The sequence below is a fragment of the Leucoraja erinacea genome, chromosome 30 (assembly GCF_028641065.1).
Source record: "Leucoraja erinacea ecotype New England chromosome 30, Leri_hhj_1, whole genome shotgun sequence".
In the NCBI taxonomy this organism is placed as follows: domain Eukaryota; kingdom Metazoa; phylum Chordata; class Chondrichthyes; order Rajiformes; family Rajidae; genus Leucoraja; species Leucoraja erinaceus.
The window spans coordinates 5,492,764-5,514,238 of record NC_073406.1 but is presented as its reverse complement, the minus strand read 5'-3'; the positions used below and the strand labels follow the sequence as shown (position 1 = coordinate 5,514,238).

General features: G+C 43.6%; 2 protein-coding genes across 7 annotated transcripts; both read left to right on the top strand.

Annotated features, from left to right (window-relative positions):
* The first annotated feature begins 1,545 nt into the window (after window positions 1–1,545).
* Window positions 1,546–10,769, top strand: mad2l2 (mitotic arrest deficient 2 like 2). 5 transcript variants are annotated; one of them, XM_055659236.1, is made up of 10 exons: window positions 1,594–1,641; window positions 2,646–2,724; window positions 2,932–2,983; window positions 3,291–3,409; window positions 4,163–4,234; window positions 5,558–5,658; window positions 7,071–7,165; window positions 8,693–8,766; window positions 9,777–9,869; window positions 10,527–10,769. In XM_055659236.1, the coding sequence occupies exons 2-10, from the start codon at window positions 2,716–2,718 to the stop codon at window positions 10,566–10,568; spliced, it is 657 nt and encodes a 218-aa protein (XP_055515211.1). In that variant the 5' UTR covers window positions 1,594–1,641; window positions 2,646–2,715; the 3' UTR covers window positions 10,569–10,769. The 5 variants fall into 5 exon arrangements, with proteins under 5 accessions (XP_055515213.1, XP_055515211.1, XP_055515210.1 ...); XM_055659238.1 differs by lacking the exon at window positions 2,646–2,724 and having other exon boundaries at window positions 1,546–1,641; XM_055659235.1 differs by lacking the exon at window positions 2,932–2,983 and having other exon boundaries at window positions 1,624–1,641.
* A 3,095-nt stretch (window positions 10,770–13,864) lies between these two features.
* LOC129711547 (aflatoxin B1 aldehyde reductase member 2-like) lies at window positions 13,865–21,100 on the top strand. Of its 2 annotated transcripts, XR_008725859.1 has the most exons (8): window positions 13,865–14,141; window positions 14,656–14,843; window positions 15,810–15,914; window positions 16,918–17,014; window positions 19,248–19,347; window positions 19,492–19,621; window positions 19,893–20,833; window positions 20,869–21,100. XR_008725859.1 is itself a non-coding variant. In XM_055659231.1 (7 exons), exons 1-7 carry the CDS (start codon window positions 13,880–13,882, stop codon window positions 20,052–20,054), a joined length of 1,044 nt encoding a protein of 347 aa, XP_055515206.1. In that variant the 5' UTR covers window positions 13,865–13,879; the 3' UTR covers window positions 20,055–21,100. The 2 variants fall into 2 exon arrangements, 1 of the variants encoding a protein (XP_055515206.1); XM_055659231.1 differs by having other exon boundaries at window positions 19,893–21,100.
* Window positions 21,101–21,475: the final 375 nt, after the last annotated feature.

The window sequence follows — 21,475 nt, the reverse complement described above, 5'->3', positions numbered from 1 at the left end:
CCATTCCCAACAATGACATAGTCCCCCTTGTCCTCACCTTCCACCCCATCAGCAGTCGCATACAGCATGTAATCCTCCAACACTTTTGCGACCTCCAACAGGATCCCACTACAGGCCACATCTTCCCATCTCCACCCCTTTCTGAGACCATTCCCTCTGCAACTCCCTGGTCAACCCGTCTCTTCCCACCCAAACAAGCCCCTCCCCAGGCACTTTCCCCTGCAACCGCAGGATATGCAACACCTGTTCCTTTCCCTCCCCCCTAGACTCCATCCAAGGACCCTGACAGTCTTTTCAGGTGAGACAGGGGTTTACTTGCACCTCTTCCAACCTCATCTACTGTATCCACTGTTCTAGGTGTCAACTTCTGTACATCAGCGAGACCAAGCGCAGGCTCGACGATTGTTTCGCTGAACACTGCTCAGTCTGCCTTAACCTACCCGATCTCCCGGTTGCTCAGCACTTTAACTCCCCCTCCCATTCCCAATTTGACCTTTCTGTCCTGTGCCTCCTCCATTGTCAGACTGAGGCCCAGTGCAAATTGGAGGAACAACGCCTCATATTTCATTGTTTCATTGCTGGTACAAATGACAATTACACACTTGACTCTCTTGTTACTTGACAGTTCTTACAGTACAGGGCAAAGATCGCTATGGGATCTTTGGTACAGGGGTTGGTTTAGAAATTGGCCAACGCATCTGAGAGTGGATCCGGCGCGTGAGGGCAGGGAGAGTGCAGATGCTGGTTTACACCGATATAAAATGCTGGGGAACTCAGTCTGAAGTCTCAGTCGACCGTCTAACATCGCCCGTTCATTCTCTCCAGAGATGCTGCCTGACCCGCTGTGTTACTCCAGCATTTTGTGTGTCTATGGCAGAAAAAAGTGCTGCAGAAACTCAACGGGTGCGGCAGCATCTATGGGGCGAAGGAAAAAGGCAATATTTCGGGCCGAAACCCTTCTTCAGACTGATGTAGGGTGGGGGGAGAGGGAGCGGGGAGAAGAAAGGAGAAAGGAAGAGGAGGAGCCAGAGGGCTGAGGAAGAGCTGAGAAGGGGAGGAGACAGCAAGAGCTACCAGTAATTGGAGAAGTCAATGTTCATGCCGCTAGGGTGCAAACTGCCCAAGCGGAATATGAGGTGCTGCTCCTCCAATTTACGGTGGTGTTCACTCTGGCCATGGAGGAGGCCCAGGACAGAAAGGTTGGATTCGGAATGGGAGGGGGAGTTGAAGTGATGAGCCACAGGGAGATCAGGTTGGTTAATGCTGACTGAGCGGAGGTGTTGGGCGAAGCGATCGCCAAGCCTGCACTTGGTCTCACCGATGTAGATCAGCTTACATCTAGAGCAGCGGATGCAATAGATGAGGTTGGAGGAGATGCAGGTGAACCTCTGTCGCACCTAACAAATGTAAAGCACTTTGGCCAACGAGAGTTGTTTTTTAAATGTGCTATATAAATAAATGTGACTTGACTTGGAACGACTGTGTCTATCTTGAGTGGAGGGAACTGGGCGGGACTACTGGGTCTGGGGGCGGGGTCTGCCAGACAGGGCGGGGCTAGTGGAGCTGCCGCTTGCACGCATGCCCATGACGTCACTCCGCATTGCGTAGCCCGGGCGGCGCGGTTGCTGGTGTGTGCAGGAGGTGAGGCCGGAGAGTGGGCGGTCAGTCAGTCAGGAGGTGAGGCCGGAGAGTGGGCGGTCAGTCAGTCAGTGAGTCGAGGCCTTGACGAGGGATGCGAGGGGGTTGCGCCGGCCGCGGCTTCGGTTGGCCATGGGCGAGGCCGGGTGACTGACACGAGCCGACAGGCGGGGTAAACACCGCGGCGATCAGCGCTGTGGGACAGGGGAGGCGAATTTCACATCACTGACCCCTATGCCCTTGAACTGCAAAACACAAACTGAACTATGGACAAAAAAAAGACAAACGTGCTGGAGTGGGTCTGGCAGCATCTCTGGGGATCATCATCATAGGCGACGTTTCAGGGCCAAGACCGAGTCTAAGCTTGGTGATGTACCAGTGATGGTGTTTGTACGTGTACAATGCATTTCGTTGTCTCTGTACTGTACACTGACAATGACAATTAAAATTGAATCTGAATCTGAATCTGTACGTCAAGATACAGAAACGCTGTCTCTCCACGTACTGCTGAGTTACATGTCTGTTTTTGTAAACGAGCATCTGCAGTCCCTTGTTTCTACAATGAACTATTCAGGCTCGGGCTCCTTTACCCGAGTATTGAAGTTATAGATTTATTGGGGGTTTTTGTTTATTATATTTTATATATGAGTATAGTGTTTATAGGCCTGTTATTCCAATGCAAGTAAGAATTTCATTGTTCTGTTGTTGGTACACATGACAATTAAACACTCCAGACTGACGCCAGATTAATCAATCTGTACACTTGGGGATTGGAGAGGCCCTAACAGTAACCCAGCATTAACAACAGACAAGTGCAGACAAGTGCTCAATGTTTGCCAATATTCCCTGAAAGGGAATGTGACTGATTATCTTCAGCAAAACACAAAGTGCTGGATCGGGCAATATCTGTGGAGGGAATGGGCAGGCGACAATTTAGGTTGGGACCATTCTAATGAAATTAGCTTTCACTCCTTTTTCCTTTTTTATGATTTTCCTTGAATGCTTAGTCGAAGTGAATGGTTCTGCAGAATCAAGAGACTGCAGATGCTACAGTCGTGAGCAAAAACAAGCTGCTGGATGAACTCGGTGAGTCAAGCTACATCTGGCGAGTTCCTCCAACAGTAGGAACAGTTTTGTGACCTGCCTTAACATTTGTTTGCGATAATTACTTCTTTGAGGTTCCTTGGGTGTTTGTTATGTTAAAGGTGCTATGTAATCCAAGTGGCTCTCTGTTGGAAATGGAACATTTTGTTAAATATTACCCTACTGATTGCTTATAATATTGTTCTCTAGGTATTTGTGAAGATGGCCACTCTAACACGACAGGACCTCAATTTTGGACAAGGTGCAATATTTGATAATTTAATCAGGGCAGTTGATAGTACTTTGTTTTCTTTTCAATTGTTTTTAGTTTTCTATTATCTCTGCAAGTTTGTGTATATGTGGGGGGGGGGGGTGGGGTGCTTAAACATGTGGATGTTTAAAAGTGAAAATACTGACTATGTTTCCCTCCCCTGCCAACAGTTGATGAGACCTCAGGGTTCAAAATTTGCATCATCCAGTTTTCTTTCCTGCCTTTCCCCATATGTACACTAGCGACTGTATCTCAATGATTTTCTATCCAACATGCCGTTCTTTTCTTTTTCTTTCAGTGGTTGCAGACGTACTCTGTGAGTTTCTAGAAGTGGCCATTCATTTGATTTTGTACGTGAGGGAGGTGTACCCAATTGGAATCTTTCAGAAGAGGAAGAAGTACAATGTACCTGTTCAGGTGAGAAAATTAAATTCCTTGGTGCATGGGAGGATGAGGGGTGATCTTATAGAAGTGTATAAGATCATGAGAGGAATATGTAGGGTAAATACACTGTCTTTTATCCAGAATAGGTGAAGCAAGAACCAAAAGATTTAAGATGAGGAGGGGGGGGGGGGGGGGGTGGAGATTTATAGGAACCTGAGGGGCAACTTTTTATTACACAAAGGACGATAGGTATATGGATGAACTGCCAGAGCAGGTGGTTGAGACAGGTATGATAACAACATTCATTTAAAAAATATTTGGACATACATGGATAACATATGTTTAGGAGGATATGGGCCATGTTGGTGGTGGGGCATGTTGGTCAGCATGGGCAATTTGGGCGGAAGGGTCTGTTTCCACACTGTATGACTCTATAGTTTGTTCAGCTTCTGAAGCTGTTACTTAGAAATGTTGTGCTTTTGAAAACTGTTAATTGCATTATTTTGCTGAAATAAACTTTATTTACCCGTTGAGTAAAACTTAAAGTGCCCTAGGAACTCAGCAAGCCAACATCTGTGGAGGGAATGCACTGATGACGTTTTCATAAAAAAGAGAAGGGGAGAAACCTAATTCCGTTGGAATATTTAAAAACGTCATATGTCCCTTCCCTCCACAGATGCTGCCTGATCCACTGAGTTCCTCCAGCACTTTCTGTTTTGCTGAATATTCCAGCATCTGCAGTTCTTTATGTCTCCATTTCAACCTTTCAATGTTGTGGTTGTGTAGATGTCGTGTCACCCGGAGCTTAATCAGTACATCCAGGACACGCTGCACTGTATCAAGCCTTTGATCGAGAAGGTGAGGAAAAATGTAACTGCCTGCTTTTGTCATAATGTGGAACTGTTTGTATGAATTCTAGTTTCTACTCCTCTTCACCTGGTGCATCTCTACTTATACAAGGCAGATACTAAGACGTGCACGGGATATCTCTGGGATGCTAGTCAGTGCTTGAATGTATCGCTCACTTTTCATTTGTGCGGCAGTACAATTTTCTTTTCTTGTTTCTGTCCATTTCATGTATTTAAGATTCTTCAAAAAATAAAAGAACGAGACAAAGATTGAGCCTTGTGCTGAATGGCTCACTGTTTTCACCTCCAAGAAGACACTAGTCACATGATTTAGTTTAGAGATACAGCATGGAAATAGCCTTTTGACACACTGTCCAGGTCGACCATTAATCACCCACACACTCATTCCATACTATCCCACTTTTGCATCCTGCGCACAAGGGACAATTTCCAGAATCCAATTAACCTACCGCATGTACATTTTTGGGATGTGGGAGGAAACCAGAGCACCCAGCGGTAACCCATGCGTTTACAGAGAGAATGTACAAACTGCACTGACAGCAACCGAGGTCAGGTTCAAACCTGACGCTGTGGCTCCACCCACTGCTCCACTGTGCCACCCTTGTTAAGGCTGCTATTACAATAACATTTTAATGTGATGAAAAACCGAGTCACACATTTAACGAAGCACCCTGCTATTACACTTCATCAATCCGTTTTCTCTCTGTTGTGCACTATGAACATGTACACTATGGCAAATCCAACTTATTTCACCTAAACCTGCAAATTGCTCTATAAATTAAAAAAACAATGCCATTGGAAATGCCAGCCACCTCCCAAGTTCTAATTATCTGGGTCCGGGTATCTATTGTTCTTTATCGCACAGAGGACAGATGGTATGTAGATGGAACCAGCGAAGTAGTTGAGGCAGGTACTATAACAAAAATTTGAAAGACATTTGGACGTATCTGGAGAGGAAAGTTTTAGAGGGATATGGGCCAAATGTGGATAAATAGGACTACGTTTGATGGGGCATCTTCATTGGCATGGACAAGTTGGGCTGAAGGGACTGTATTCATGCTGTAAGATTTTCATTTCTTTCGTTAAAATACTTGATTTACCACTGGCTGGAAGCAACCTTGTGTGGTGAGCAAAAATTCGGCGAGATCCACCATTCACATCTTTATTCGGGAATGGGAAAAAAGTGAAGTTTGTAGGAGTGTTCTTGTCCCCTCCCCTGATCTGTGTATTTAAAAAAAAATACACAGATCATTGCCTGGTTGAAATGAGCATCTTTTGGAATGTGGCTTGTGACCCATTTCCTTGTTTCTAGAATGAGGTGGATCGGGTAGTGGTGGTGATCCTGGATAAAGAACATCATCCTGTGGAGCGCTTTGTCTTTGAGATATCGCAGCCCCCTTTGCTGTCCGTCAGGTGAGAGAATTTCTCTATTCTGGTACCTCGATGCGACTGAACTATTATTTCCAATCTGAACTTTGTTGCAGTATATCAAGATGCTGCTCCCCATATGCTGAGTCATTTATGTTATAAATAGAACATTCTCTATAATTGTTTGGTTCGGATGTTGATCAGATTTTATGTATCACAACCATTAACATGCTTCTACCTCAATCCAATCAACAAATCCATTGGGACTAAACAATTAGATCACAGTGAAATGGTTCAATTGTCAACACTAGAGCCAGAACGTAATGTGATTGGAGTTGTGTCATAAGCATAATGTGGCTTGTATCACAAGATTTGTGAAGAATTGCACAATATTTCTGTGCAATATATTTCTGTATCTGTGTCAGACATGTTTTAGTTTTCTTTAGTTTTAGAGATACAACATGGAAACGGGCCCTTTGGTCCCACCAGTGATCCACGCACAAAAACACTACCTGCACACACTAGGGATAATATACATTTATACCATGCCAATTAACCTACAAATCTGTACTACATTGGAGTGTGGGAGGAAATGGAAGATCTCGGAGAAAACCAACGCGGTCATGGGGAGAAGTGCAACCTCCGTACAGACAGCATCTGTAGTCAGGATCGAACCTGGGTCTCTGGCACTGTTAATGCTATAAGGCAGCAACTCTACCTCTGCGCCACCGTGCTGCCCGTTGTAGATTTTACTTTGGAGAAATTTGATAAACTGCAGTTTAGGGTAATATAACAATCTCCCTCGTAGAGTATCTTGGGCAATATGCATGTAATACCATGATTTGAGTCTGCAGTTGCATTTTATGGAGAGGATGGGAATGGTGTAGTGTTCGTTTTTGGCATTTGAGGCTTGAAAACTAGTGCCATATGCAATTGTGGAAAGAGCTCTCTACCGTTATATTCTGATCCTCTATATGACACACAAAGTGTTGGAAGATCTCTGGAGAGAAAAAGCAGGCAATTTTGGTTTACGGTTCCGAGTCTGAAGAAAGGTCCTGACTCGAAACATTGTCTGTCCATTCCCTCCAGAGATTTAGCCTGACCTGCTGAGTTTTTCCAGCACTTTTGTGTTTTGCTCAAGATTCCGGTATAAGTAGTTTATTGTGGCCCTTCCATGCGAGACTCGCCTACCTCCTAATTTCAGGGGCAATTAGAGATGAATAATAAATACAGGCATTGCCAGTGATGTCCAATTCCCATGACTGAATAAATAAGCATCCCGCAAATGCAATTGAGTTTCATACTGACACAAATATCTGCTGTGCATAACTCGTGAAGAGCTTGTGCTTTTAGAGGAAGTGGTTTAAAAGGGAAAATACGGAATTACATTTGCATGCTCAAACGTTGTTTTTGTTTGGATTTCTCAGTGTGAGTTAAATCTTTTTGTTGTTTTGTAGTTCTGACTCGCTGCTGTCCCGCGTTGAGCAACTCCTTCGAGCTTCGATTCTGAAGATTAGTGTCTGTGATGCAATTCTGGACACCAACCCTCCAGGTCAATTTTTGATTAGGAATGCTTTTATTTTACTTCACTTTTATAGCAAGCTAGATTGGTAGAAAAACGGACTGGATGAAATATAACGTGCGAGTGGGATGGTTTCTGCTCTTGTGTTTAATTTGTATTTTTTCCCTTGTCGCCTGAAGGCATTTAATTTTGTTGCAGCGTGTTTTTTTTTGGGCACATATTGCTTTCCAGAATGTGTAATAAAATTGAAACTGGAAGTGAAGAGTGAATTTGCAACTGCTTGGCTGGTTATTTTTTCGATGTTTATGAATCTATTGTAAATTTGCTAGAGGCCCTTTTGACGACAGGCCCATTCAGCTGCTGCATGTAAGAATTTAATTGTTCCATTGCTGGTACATATGGCAATTAAAAATAACTCTTGACTTAATTGTCAATTCATGGGAGTGATTGCTGAACAATACGTCAGTAGGATTTACATGTTTTTATTATCTAACCTTTTGCCTTTGGGCAATTTTCATTTGTTAATACCTTTCATGGTCAGGTCACAGCGGATTGGAAGTTGGCAACGATAACACTATTCAAGAAGCAAAGAAAAAAGAGGAAATGGCAAACTATAGACCAGTTAACCTGACATCATTTGTTGTGAAATTGTTGTATCTCATTATTAGGAAACTTGCTGCAGATATTTGGAAATTCATAGGCAAAGTCAATATGGTTTTCTCAAGAGGATCCATCTGACAAATCTAATTGGAAATGTTGTTTAGATTAAGCAGTATTTAGTTCCAAGGCATTTAATAGACAACCAGGTTCAAGAATACCTTCCCAACAACCATCAGGCTCTTGAACACACACAACCTAGCTTCCACTGTGAACAACGGCTCCCTTTGGTTGCACTAGAACCTAGGGTCTTTTTGCATTATTTTATTTATATCATTGTTATCTAATGGTATTGTGTTCACTGCTTTGTTATGCTACTGCAGTTAAGAATTTCTTGAACTGTTGTTAGTACAGTGTAACACTCTTGGCAGGTTAAGTGATACTGGTTGTTAGATAATAGTTCTGTTCGGGGATAAGTGCATCCTTGATTACCACATCCCCACATTTCCAAAATGAGCTCAGTGACTTATTCCTGTGTAAAGTTTTGTAAGGTGTCCTTGAGACTCTTGAAAGGCGCTCATAAATAACATTTATTATTATTATTATTATTATTATTATTATTATTAATCACCACTCCACCCTAGAGGACACTGGATGGAGTTCAGAGGCACAATCCAGTCATGATGATGGGGGGAGGGGGGGGGATTTAAATATGCAAATTCTAGATGTCTGAAATAAATAAAAGCAAGCAGGAGGGGACATACATATTGATTTTAATTTATTAGCTTTTATTTTTATTGTCGCCATGACTGCTACCCCAGAAATTCAGGTGATTTAACAAAGGCCAGGGGTATTCTCAGTCCACTTGTTCGATGCCAGGATTAGCAAGTCATGCAATTGAGAGAGCACGTCTGTTTCTAGATTGTAGCAGTGCTTCCTATGTCTGCTGTTTATTTCTAGGCTGTACCTTCACCGTGTTGGTTCACACTAGAGATGTTGCCACTCGAAACATGGAGAAGATTCAGGTGATAAAGGTGAGCAATCTCTTTAGGTGCATTTTTACAATGGCTTTGGTCTTGAATATGCACTATGTTGATATCTGTGTGTTTTTGATGTTGCATGCGTACCCAGTAAGAGCGAGATTTTCCAAATATCCATTTGTCACTGACACTCTAGAATTCAAACCTTAACCTCTCTGCTTAGATTTATCGATGAATCTCCTTTCCTCAGTAATGAATGCTCTTCTCTTTCAAAAATGTTTGTACAGTGTATTGTTCACCACCTAAAAATATTTTTGGTAAAAAGAACGGCAAAAAAATTAAATGATGAGTTTTGGTCAACATTAAGCACGTTGGAAGGTGTAGGGGGCAATAAAAATTAAAGCATTGATGAGTAAACCATTTGTTGATTCCAGATCAATCACTTTCTGATCAGAAACATAGTAGGTGCAGGAGTAGGCCAGGTGGCCCTTTAGCCTGGGTGATCATGGCTGATACTCAGTATACCTTGACACCCTCTGATCCCCTTCGAGCATTGACTCTGACAGACAGAGATAAATCATTTGTTGATTCCTGTGGCAGAGAGTTCCAGATCACCACTCTCTGTGTGAAAAAAGTTCTCCTCATCTCCTCCATCCTTAAGCTGTGACCCCTTGTCTACTTCCCCCTCGGGAACAATCTTCCTGCATCTACATTTTGGTTTCTATAAGATCCCCTCTCAATCTCCTAGATTCTAGAGAGTATAAACCAAGTCTATCCAGTCTTTCTTCATAAGACAGTCCTGACATCCCAGGAATCAGTCTGGTGAACCTTCTCTGCACTCCCTCTATGGCAATAATGTCCTTCCTCAGATTTGGAGACCAAAACTGCACGCAATACTCCAGGTGTGGTCTCCAGCATTTTTGTCTACCCTGTAGTAGACAATTAAAGGTGGCTGACCTCCTTGGGCCAATTTGAAAATAGACAGCAAGAGAACAATATGTGGGAAGTAAGAGTGGTGTCTTTCTGCCACTTGCTTCTTATTGATGAGTTTAATTCTTGCGCAGGACTTCCCTTGGATTCATGCAGATGAACAAGAAGTGAATATGCGGGAGCCAAGGCTAATCCCGCTGAAAACCATGACATCAGATATCTTGAAGGTAACACTTCTATTTTTAAAGATGTATCTTGTGTTGCACTTGTAGTTGATTTGACAGTAACTTTTGTGCATTTTAAGGACTGTACATTTTTCACATGTTAATAGAACAATTTTTATGGTAAAGTAGTCATTTTTTGGCAATTGTAGTCGCAAGTGGAAAATGGATTCCAAATCTGGAAAATGTCACAATTAGGTTATTTATTTTGTTTTATTAACTTTCTGATCTAATTGACTTTTGCAAGGCTGTAGAATTAACCTACTGCAGCCTCATGTCTTTTTAAAAATAAAATTATGTAACACCTGAAATATTAATCACTGTTTTAGTCTGCATTTCTACAAGACACTGTACAACCAAGCGGCACATTTGCGCAGTGGTGGAGTTGTGGCCTCACAGCGCCAGAGAGTTTTGACGTTCTCCCTGTGACCGCGTGGGTTTTTTCCTTGTGCTCCGGCTTCTCCCACATTCCAAATAGGTGCAGGTTTGTTGGCTCATTGGTTTCTGTAAATTGCCCCTATTGTGTAGGATAGAACTACTGTACAGGGGATCGCTGGTCGGCACAGACTAAGTGCACCAAAGGGCCTGTTTCAATGTTATATCATTATACTAAATCTTCACAATGGTACATGCACCTGATTTGTGCTTTTGTTTGCCTTACAGATGCAATTGTATGTTGAAGAAAGAGCTCAGAAAATATCCTGACTAAATGCTTATAAGACCAAGTTGAATAGACATCCAAAGGCACTGGATGTGCTTCATCAATGAACTGTTTTGTCGCACAGGAAAGAACTTTGAAAATGTATGAAATGTGAAGCATTATGTGGAACCATGTCATGAATTGGAATCTGTGGTTGAGTTTTAACATTATTTTGTTGTAATAATAGCTTGTTGTTTGACCATGAACTGTGCTGTCTACATTAAGGATGAGGAGAAATTGTTGCACATTGATGGTTGTATTTGAGCCAGGGTTAAAATCTGTGTCTGCCCCTGTCTGCCCCTGTCTGCCTCTGTCTGCCTCTGTCTGCCTCTGTCTGCCTCTGTCTGCCCCTGTCTGCCTCTGTCGGTCTCGGTCTCCTTCTCTGCTCTCTCTGCTCTCTCTGCTCTCCCTCTCCCTCTACCCCCACTCCCTCTCCAGACACACTTGCGAGTTGGGGGCTATGCGTGAGTGGATGGGGCGGGGATGGGGTAAAAGGAGCGAATGAATAATGTTAATATATCAAGGGGGGTGGTTAGTGTCTGTGTTTGTGTGCGTGTGGGGGGGGGGGTGGGGGTGGTGGTTAGTGTGTGTGTGTGGGGGGTGGTTAGTGTGTGTGACGCCGTGCCCGCGCCAAGGCGCGTTGAGGGGACGGGACCTAACGGGTTCCCCTTGGTCTAGTTACTTTTAAAGGTTTGCTTGGTACACTGTCCAGGAATGTACTGTGCACTAATGTGAAATATGTGCAAGTTACAATTTAAAAGCTGTGGAGTTGCTCCAGGAGATATCTGTCAGCTTATTTTGAAGAAATAATCAAGCCTGTTTGTGTGCTTTAAGGAGAGGGAACAGACTGGTTCTAGGGAACAAAGAACAACAGTTGTTCCATTTGCCAATCATAGTTGGAATACACTGTGTGGGGAAATGTTTTATAGAATTTTAGAGACTTTTTTAACACACTTTAAAATAAAATAAAAATTGTGAAAGAAATAAAGTAGTTAAAGGGAGTTTTTTAATTTGCCAATCAAAACGTGACAAATCCTTAATCTTGCATACATCTTGTTAAATGTTTTGAAGGTCAAAATACTGATCACTAAGGAATACCATTATTTAACTTAATTGGCCCTGAGTTGCAACAGTTTAGCTCAACTCGCTGCTTTCTGTCTGAGTCAATTTTCATTCATATCCTTTAAACTATGAATTTTAGTTCTATTAATAATTAGCCTTTTGTTTGAGTCTTTTGTCAAATATCTCCCAAAATGCATCTGGTGACATCTTCTGCATTTCCTTTCATAAACTCTAATAATTATCAAACCAATCAGTCATGTTTGACATTAATCCTTCGGTCCTGACTGTCTTCTATTAACACAAGTCTCTCCAAAGCTGCATTTTCCCCCCTAATTTTATTTAGAAGCCTCCTCACCATTTCAATCAACTGGTCTGTGGTTGCCATGTACTGTCTTTGAACAAGAGTGACATATTTGACACTCACCAGTTCTCTAGCAAAATCTTTGTATCTTGGATTAATTAGACGATTATGACAAGTCGACCACTTTCGTTTGGACTGAGGTATTGGCAGTGTTTATTTTCCTTATAAAAATTTATTTTCCTTGCTAAAGACTGATGTCTTTTTATATCACCGTCTATATCTCTTGTTTTCCTTTCCCTGACACTCAGTCTGAAGGAGGGTCTGAAAAACGCATCTAATCTTTTCTTCAGAGATGTTGTCTGACCCGCTGAGTTACTCCAGCTTTTTGTGTCTATCTTCGGTTTAAATCAGCATCTGCAGCTCCTTCCTACAATATTCTAACTTTGATCTCTATCCTGTTGTCAGCTTGGTCCTTAATCCACTATACCCCTGTGTTAACCCGGTGATAGTTTATGGTTTCCTTTAACAGTCATTCTAATCTAATTTGTCTTGTTTTCCTCTTTACCTACCCCACACATTTTCCTATATTCATTTTATTGTTCAGGTGACATGCAGCATATAAGTCTTGTATTTGTTCCATCAGTTTGTGTTTATCCTTCATTAACCAGGCATTTCTGGCTTTGGTTCAACCTTTTTTTGTCGATGTTAGATTAATGTATCTTTAAAAAAATTCAAATTGTTCCATTTGCTAGTGAAACAGTAATCTTATTTCGACTTTACCCTTGCCCAGTCCATTGAAGTTAGCATTCCCAAATTTGTAGATTACATTTTAATTTGCTCTTTGCCCTTCTTTGTGAAATAATTATTTTAATTGCTGACCTGACCCACTGAGCTCCTCCAGCACTGTGTTTTGATTGAATTTCGAATGCACGGTGACATGAACCCCATGAAATAATTTTTAAGAAAAATATAAAGTGCTGGAAGAACTCATAGACGGTATTTGTGGGGTGAATGTTCAGCTGAATTTTCAGGATGAAAAAGCAGGGGGTGGTTCAGCGGTTGCTGCCTTACAGGGTCAGAGACCCAGGTTCGATCCTGACTATGGGTACTCTCGGCGATGCTGGCTCCAAGTGCCGAATGGCCTACTCCTGCACCTGTTGTCCATTGTCTAAGACACAAAGTGCTGCAGTAACTGAGAGTCAGGCAGCATTCACAGCATCTATGGTGAACATGGATAGGTGATATTCTGAGGTACACAAAAAAGCTGGAGAAACTCAGCGGGTGCAGCAGCATCCATGGAGCGAAGGAAATAGGCAACGTTTCGGGCCGAAACCCTTCTTCAGACATTCTGGGCTGAAACCCTTCTTCAGATATTCTGGGTCGGGACCTGGAAATGTCACCAATCCATGTTCTCCAGAGGTGCTGCCTGGTCTGGTGAGTTATTCTGGCGCTTGTATCTTTTTCTGTAAGCCAGCATCTGCAGTTCCTTGTGTCTCCTGCACGAATCGTTGACTATCCATTCACTCCACAGATGCTGCCTGACCCACTTAGTTCCTCCAGCACTTTGTATTTTGCTCAAGATTCGAGCATCTGCGGTCCCGATCCAATTGTTTTTGTTCTGGGAATGTTCACCCTTTTGTCTTACTGACAGTGACAGCCTAGTATTGCAGGTGCAGGTGCACTGAAGAAGGGTGTCCACCTGAAACGTCACCCATTCCTTCTCTCCAGAGATGCTGCCTGTCCCGCTGAGTTACTCCAGCATTTTGTGTATGTCATTGAAAAAAACATTGCAGGAATTGCTTGCACTGGGCAGCCTGGATGTCTGTAAGAGGAACGAGGCAATGACAAGCAAAGATCATAGAGCTCTATGATTATGATCTTTGATGACAACTGCGTCGAGAGCGGGGGTTGGATAAATGTCAGCGCGGGGGGACGGTTCCCGCCCATTCCACCATGTTGACGGCCGCTCTGTCACACAGCAGGGCTGCTCGTCGGCCGGAGCTCCTTCACCGCCTCATGTCCGGCTGCGCCATGGCGGCACGGCCCCTCACCCTCCTCGGCACCATGGAGTTCGGGCGCCGCGCCGACGCCGAGCAGAGCGCGCTCATGGTGAAGGCGTTCACGGAGCGCGGGCACGTGGAGCTGGACGGCGCGTTCATGTACGCGGAGGGGCGCACGGAGCAGATCATCGGCAGCCTGGAGCTGGGCCCGGCAGGTGAGCGGAGACCGGGGACTGGGGGTAACAACCCCCCTAGCAACAGGCCCCGCGGCCCACACTCCGTGCTCAACATCAAGCCAACATAAACCCATATTCCGCTAGTTTACAACCCAACGGTGACTAACATAAAAACCACCCCCACCCTTCACCTGTGCCCACCTGGACGCGCACACACCTGGACGTACAACACACGAACAGGCCCTTCGGCCCACAAAGTGCGTACTGAACATGATGCCACGTTAACAACATCTCTACCCGTACATGATCCATATCTCTCCATTCCTGCATAGCCATATGACAACCCAAAAGCCTCTTAAATGCCACTATCATACCAGTCTCCACCACCACCCCTGGCAGCGTATTTCAGGCACCCACCGCCCTCCGTGTAAAAGTCGTATAGTCCCATTAAATTATGAGTGATTTCCTATGCCAGTTCTATACCAATCGAAGACACCAGAAGTTCATGCGGTCAGATGTTAGGTTTTCTGTTATTTTTTTCTGAATCGTACAGTGAAGATCGCAACCAAAGTAAATCCATGGGATGGGAAGACATTGAAAGCAGACAGTGTTCGATGTCAGTTCAAGACGTCGTTGGAGCGCCTTCAAAGGAAGAGTGTTGAAATCCTCTACCTCCATGCTCCAGATCACGAGACGCCAGTTGAGGAAACATTGGCTGCTTGTCAAGAGCTTTACAAACAGGTACAATGCAGAGATTACTGTTTAAAGCAGAGGATGTGGAAGATGTAGGTGTCCCGGCTTTTCATGGATATGGTTCAGTTTAGTTTAGTGGTACAGGTGGAAACCCACCTGCGGCTCACCAAGCCTATGTTGACTATTGATCACCCATTCACATTAGTTCCGTTATCCCACCTTCACATCCACTATCCTACATAGGGCACAATTCTACTTACAGAGGCAAATTAACCTACAAACCCACAGGTCTTTGGGAAGTGGCAGGAAACCGGAGCACCCGGAGGAAACCCACGTGTTCACCTCATTAGGCAATTTACCTGACTGTTGCAGTAGCTCAGTTAATGATCCCTTTCATGTCATGAAGTAAACAGGAATATTTAGAGATGTTATGGCCAGCAGTTCTCAATGAAGTTCTCGATTAAATCTTTGTTTCATCATTGTCCATTGGGTCCTTGCAAGAAAAGTAGGCTCCTGGTTTTCAATAATTCATTGCATTTAGAAGCTGAGCAGTTTTGAAGTGATCAGAAGTTACATGTTTCTGTTAATGATACATCTGGTTCAACCATGAACTATGGACTGTGTTTGATTGTACTAAGGACATGGGTTTTTTGCACGTATTGAGATTACAAAATGCTGGAGTAACCAAGCGGAACGGACAGCATCTCTGGATAGAAGGAATAAGTGACGTTTCGGGTCGAGACCCGTCTGAAGACGGGTTTTCACCTGAAGCCTTACCCATTCCCTCTATCCAGAGATGCTGCCTGCCCCGCGGAGATACTCCAGCATTTTGTGTCTATCTTCATTGTAAACCAGCATCTGCAGTTCCTTCCAACATATTTATGTGTATTGTGTTTACAAACTTGTTAAAATGCTGCAAATGAGAATTTCACTGTTTCATTGTCGGCACGTATAACAATTAAACGGTCTTGTCTCTTGGTTTTAGATTTTCTTGTAATATAACTTATTTTTTAGGGCAAGTTTAAGGAACTTGGTCTCTCCAACTATACTTCATGGGAGGTGGCAGAAATCTATTCGATCTGTAAACACAACAACTGGATTCTTCCCACCGTCTATCAGGTGCGTCAGGAGTGAAAGCCTCTTGGAGGAGTTGACTTGTGTGAGCGACTCTCATGGTTGTGCTGGTTCAATGTTTTTTCCTACATTTGTCAAGAAAAACTCTTTTTCATTGTTTTAGAAATTTCAACTGTGACCTTTGCCTGTCCAGGTGCCTGATTTTTCATGACCTGGAGCCACTCAGCTGGGCCACATTACATCCTTCCATAGATCCACGTGGATTATTGCCACTGTTTCGTACATATTTTGAGATGCTTCATAAGTGATAGGAGCAGAAATTAGGCAATTCGGCCCATCAAGTCTATTCTGCAGATCATGGCTGATCTATCTTACCCCCTTAACCCATTTTCCTGCCTTCTCTCCATAACCCCTGAAATCCGTACTAATCAAGGGGCACATGGAGTGGTGGGTAATTGGAAGGAAATGGTAGAGATTGGTGCAATTGCAAATTTTAAAAGACTTTTGGAGGGTACATGAAAACGAATGGTTTTGAGGGTTAGTGCGGACGGGTGGGTCTATTGGGCCTGGTTCTAAGCTGTATATAGATCAATAACCCTTTCTCAGCTGGAGACACCACCACCATTTGTGTCATTCCGCCCACCCAATTCTAGACATTTTATTCATATCCACTCCTCCAGCTCGTCTGTAAATTTAAAGCATGGTTGATTTCAATTTTTTTTTGAAAGATCATCAACCTAAAACTTAACTCTCTCCACGAGTGCTCTTTGACTCACTCAGTTTTTGCAGATTCGATTTTAATTTTTAAAACTTAATCTTTTGATTGAGTTCTGAACCACCTGTTCTAATATCTCTTGCCTTAGTTCAGTGTTAAATGTTTTGACCTTTAACTCTTGTGTTTTATTGAAGATGTGTATTGTAATTGCTCTTCGATTGTCCTCAAGCTAAATATCTGGGGCTGGGTAATTGATGCCCACAGTGGCGTGTGGTGGCATATTTCTCAAATACAAACAGTCTGGCCTGGAATCATTTTATCTTCTGTTTGCAGGGCATGTATAACGCCATAACACGGCAAATAGAAGTGGAGCTCATACCCTGTCTCCGTTATCTGGGGATGAGATTTTATGCTTACAACCCACTGGCAGGTATGGTTGAATCTTACTTCTGTTGCCCTTTTGACATGTCTACACAGAATGTGTGGGGTGGTGCAGCAGGTAGTGCGGCTGCCATGAAACCTGGGTTTGATCCTGACCTCGAGTGCAGTGTGTGTGGAATTTGCATATTTTCCCTGTGACCGCACACATTTTCCCCGGATGCTCCTTTTTGTTCCCACATCCCAGACGTGTGGGTTGGTAGGCCGCTGTAAATCCCCCCCTAGTGGGTACATGAGTAGTAGAATCTGGTGGAAATTGGTGATATGGAGAGAATAAAATTGGATTGTTTAGTGTAAGATTCATGCATTTACATTGGTTTGATGATCAATGTGGACGGTGGGCCAAAGGGTCCGTTTCCCTGTTGCATCTCTTTACCAGAACACGGACAAATGTAAGGTAAACACAAAAAGCTGGAGTAACTCAGCAGGCCAGGCAGCATCTCTGGAGAGAAGGAATGGGTGACGTTTTGGGTCGAGACCCTTCTTCAGACTGTATAGGGATAAGGGAAACAAGAGACATAGACGGTGATGTGGAGAAATAAAGAACAGTGAGTGAAAGATATGCAAAAAAGTAACTATGATAAAGTTGTTTCTAGGATTAAAATGAGCTAGTGCGACTTGAGTGGGGAGGGATAGAGAGATGGAATGCCGGGGCTTCCTGAAGTGAGAGAAATCGAGATTCATACCACTGGGCTACAAGCTGCCCAAGCAAAATATGAGATGCTGTTTCTCCAATTTGCCTTTAGTCTCTGACAATGGAGGAGACCGAGGACAGAAAGGTCTGTGTAGGTATGGGAAGGAGAATTAAAGTGTCCAGCAACCGGGAGATCAGGTTGTTTCAGGCGGGCTGAGCAAAGGTGTTCCGCGAAACGATCGCCCAGTCTGCGTTTGGTCTCGCCAATGTAGAAGAGTCCACATCTTGAACAACGGATACAGTAGATGAGGTTGGAAGAGGTGCAAGTGAACCTCTGCCTAACCTGGTATAGCGACAGACGGAAGGCGGAAAGGGGTGGATATGGAAAATTGTGGCTAGTGGCAGGATGCCATTGGAGGTGGCAGAAATTTTGGAGGATTATGTGTTGTATGCGACGGCTGATGGGGTGGAAGGTAAGAACTAGGGGGATTCTGTCTCTGTTGCGACTAGGTGAAGAGGTAGCAAGGGCGTAGCTGCGGGGTATTGAGGAGACACGAGTGAGTGCCTCATCTATGATGGTAGAGGGGAAACCCTGTTTTCTTAAGAATGAGGACATCTCGGATGTTCTAGTATGGAACATCTAATCTTGGACACAGATTCTGTGTAGACGGGAATTGGGAGTTGGGGGATAGAGTCTTTGCAGGAAGCAGGGTGAGAAGAAGTGTAGTCGAGATAGTTGTGGGAGTCAGTGGGTTTGTAATAGATATCAGTCAATAGTCTACTTCCTGGGATGGAGACTGAGATTAAGTAAGGGGAGGGAGGTGTCGGAGATGGTCCAAGTAAATTTGAGTGCAGGATGAAAATTGATGATGAAGTCCATGGGTGCAGGATGTAGCACCGATGCAGTCATCAATGTAACGGAGATCGAGTTCAGGGATAGGGCCAGTGTACGCCTGGAACAGGGATTGTTTAGAAAAATGTAACTATTGACAAAGTTCCATGTGAATTTTCCAGCCCTGCTGCACAATATGGATGTTAGGAAAAGATTTCCCAGGAGCCCAAAATACAGTAGTTGAGCCCACCCACACCTCTACCGTGGTCTGAGCTGTTTGTATTTTTTCCCCCGCCCAACAGTAGTGAAGGCTTTGTGGAGGTGTGCAAGTGCATGTGCATTCATCAAACAACGGCAGCCTACCCCTCCATTACTCAGTGAAGGATCGCCCCTGAGGTGAATTGGGGAGGAGGAAAATGGGGGTCCATTGCAAATCTTCACAAAATGAATGCAAAAGGAACTGCAGATGCTGGAATCTTGAGCAAAACAGAAAGTGCTGGGAAAACTCAGCAGGTCGGGCAGCATAGATGGAGCGAATGGATAATGACATTTTGGGTTGGGATCCTTCTTGGCATATGCCTTCACAGATGCTACCTGACCCACTGAGTTACTCCAGCACCTTTGTGTTTTTCACAAGATGGTAGTCGGGTTCAGTCAGGCCTCAGTTTGAAACTCATTGGGTGCAGAGAATGCCTGGCTCTTGGGTTGGGGTTGGTGGTGAGATCCTGTAGAATGGTATTAACTGTCTCATTGGTGCAGGTGGGCTACTGACTGGGAAATATCAGTTTGAGGACAAGTTTGAGAAACAACCCACTGGTCGCTTCTTTGGTAACAACTGGGCCGAGGCGTACAGAAACAGGTGAGTTTGCTGGTTTTCTACATTCATCACACTTAAGATTATATGCTTCCTTATGGTGAGATGGTTGTTTGACATCTCATCCAAAGTTTTGCAACTTTCCTGATTCCCCTTGCATAATCTTATCTGCTGTCCACTGTTCATCAGGTACTGGAAGGAGCATCATTTCCGAGCCATAGATTTGGTGAAGAAAGCAATAGATGAAACCTATGGGTGTGGGAAGACAAGCCTGACATCAGCAGCATTACGATGGATATATCACCATTCCAAACTTCAGGTACACATTCAGCAATACAAATATCAACATATTAAATTACAACTGACGGCAAAGATTTGAACATTTAAAAAATGCAGATGTGGAAATCGGAAACAAAAACAGAAAATACTGGAAAAACGCAACAGGTCGGGTAACATCTGTGGAAAGAGAAGGAAAGTTAATGTTTTAGCTCAACCACCCTTCATGGGAATAAGAAAATGTTGCAAAGAGGATGAGCGAAGGATGGATAAAATAAACGAAATTACTAATAATGCTGTTCTCTTTTGATCAGGGAGATCTCGGGGATGGTGTTATCCTTGGGAATTCATCACTGGAACAGCTTCAACAGAACTTGACTGCTTCTGAGGAAGGACCACTTGCTTCTTCAGTAGTCGACGCCTTCAATGAAGGTTGGAAACTTGTCGCACATGATTGCCCAAATTATTTTCGATAAATCAGTCGAAAAATTGGGCTTAATCTTCCAATCTAAATGCTGACAGTTACAGGAGTACTTACAATTGTTTTCATTTGGAAGGTGGCTGGATCAGTGGCGTGGCCTGTCATTTACCAGCCACCTTCCACTCACTGATGACTCCCCTTAGTCCTGGGAGATGGAGCTGCCCAGCCTTTGCATTGCCAGGCGATTCTGATGATCAGTAATACAGCCCAGCCCAGCCCAGCCAAGCCTTGTCAGCACACTGCAACTCCCAAGTAACAAGATGCCTCTGGTTGAGGGAGACACAGGAAACCAATGGGGTCTCTGGTTCAATCAAGATCAACGTGGATTGGGGTGGAGAGTGGGAAGAGATATTGTGAACTTTATATGCTCATATCGTAGTTTACCAAAATTCTGAGGCAAGCAATTTAAATAAAGACAGTGACCTTAATATTTTTAGTGACATTTCAGTTCCCAGCTGACAGCTTGGAAATTGTAATTTTCTCACCAATAGTTTTTGCCTTGGTCTGAACTCTTGCCACCAAATGGGGATAGTTGAGAATCATTGCCAGAGGAAAATACACCATCAATCAAGCTGAGGTGGGTCAGGTCACATACTCCACCTCCAGCCAAGGGCTCAGTTGACTGAGCGAATGTTGAGACATGGCAGGTGGATGCCATGTCAGTTAACATGGACCACTAATTGAAATAGGAATTAAAAAAGTCAAGTATAACATGGTAAAGGGAATACATTCCATGAGCTGAGTGTAGTTTAAGGAGCCTGATAGCAGTGGGTTGTGTTCAAGTGTCTTGACCCTTGGATGTTGCTGAGCTGCTTTGAAAAATGACAGAATAAGGATTGGCTGGCTGGGATCTGTAATCTAAAATTACGTAGAATCCCAGCCTGGGACAAAAATTCTAGTAACACGAGTGAAACAACTTAATTACTACAGCATATAGCTGATGGTGTACCCCTGAATAGAACATTTAATACATGTAGAATCAAAATAGTTGGCAACACATTATATTTGCTTTGTTTGCTTGAATAAAAACAATTGATTCACTTTGTGCATTTGATATCACTGTTTTCTCATTCCTACCAAGAAGATTTAATCAAACTGGATAAATGCACAGAAATTGGTGATATTATTTTAGTTTGTTCAAATCTATAGTTCACCCCTATGAGATTTAGTCTTCACAGATATAGCGTGGAAACACTCACGCCAACCAACGATCACCCGTACATTAGTTCTATCGTACACACTAGAGATAATTTACAGAAGCCAATTAACCTACAAACTTGCAAGTCTTTGGAGTGTGGGAGTAAACCGGGGCACCTGGAGAAAACAGGCACTGTCAAAGGGAGAACGTACAAACTCTGTAGAGACAACACAAGGTCAGGATTGAACTCTGAACACTGACTCTGTGAGGTGGCACGT

Excerpts from the sequence above, each read along its gene's own strand:
- mad2l2 (XM_055659235.1), top strand. The coding sequence starts at position 2,655 with ATGGTTCTGCAGAATCAAGAGACTGCAGATGCTACAGTCGTGAGCAAA. Across the intron at positions 4,235-5,557 it reads TCAAGCCTTTGATCGAGAAG|AATGAGGTGGATCGGGTAGT; the intron begins GTGAGGAAAAAT and ends CCTTGTTTCTAG. Across the intron at positions 7,166-8,692 it reads TCTGGACACCAACCCTCCAG|GCTGTACCTTCACCGTGTTG; the intron begins GTCAATTTTTGA and ends GTTTATTTCTAG.
- LOC129711547 (XM_055659231.1), top strand. The coding sequence starts at position 13,880 with ATGTTGACGGCCGCTCTGTCACACAGCAGGGCTGCTCGTCGGCCGGAG. Across the intron at positions 15,915-16,917 it reads TTCTTCCCACCGTCTATCAG|GGCATGTATAACGCCATAAC; the intron begins GTGCGTCAGGAG and ends TTCTGTTTGCAG. Across the intron at positions 17,015-19,247 it reads TGCTTACAACCCACTGGCAG|GTGGGCTACTGACTGGGAAA; the intron begins GTATGGTTGAAT and ends TCATTGGTGCAG.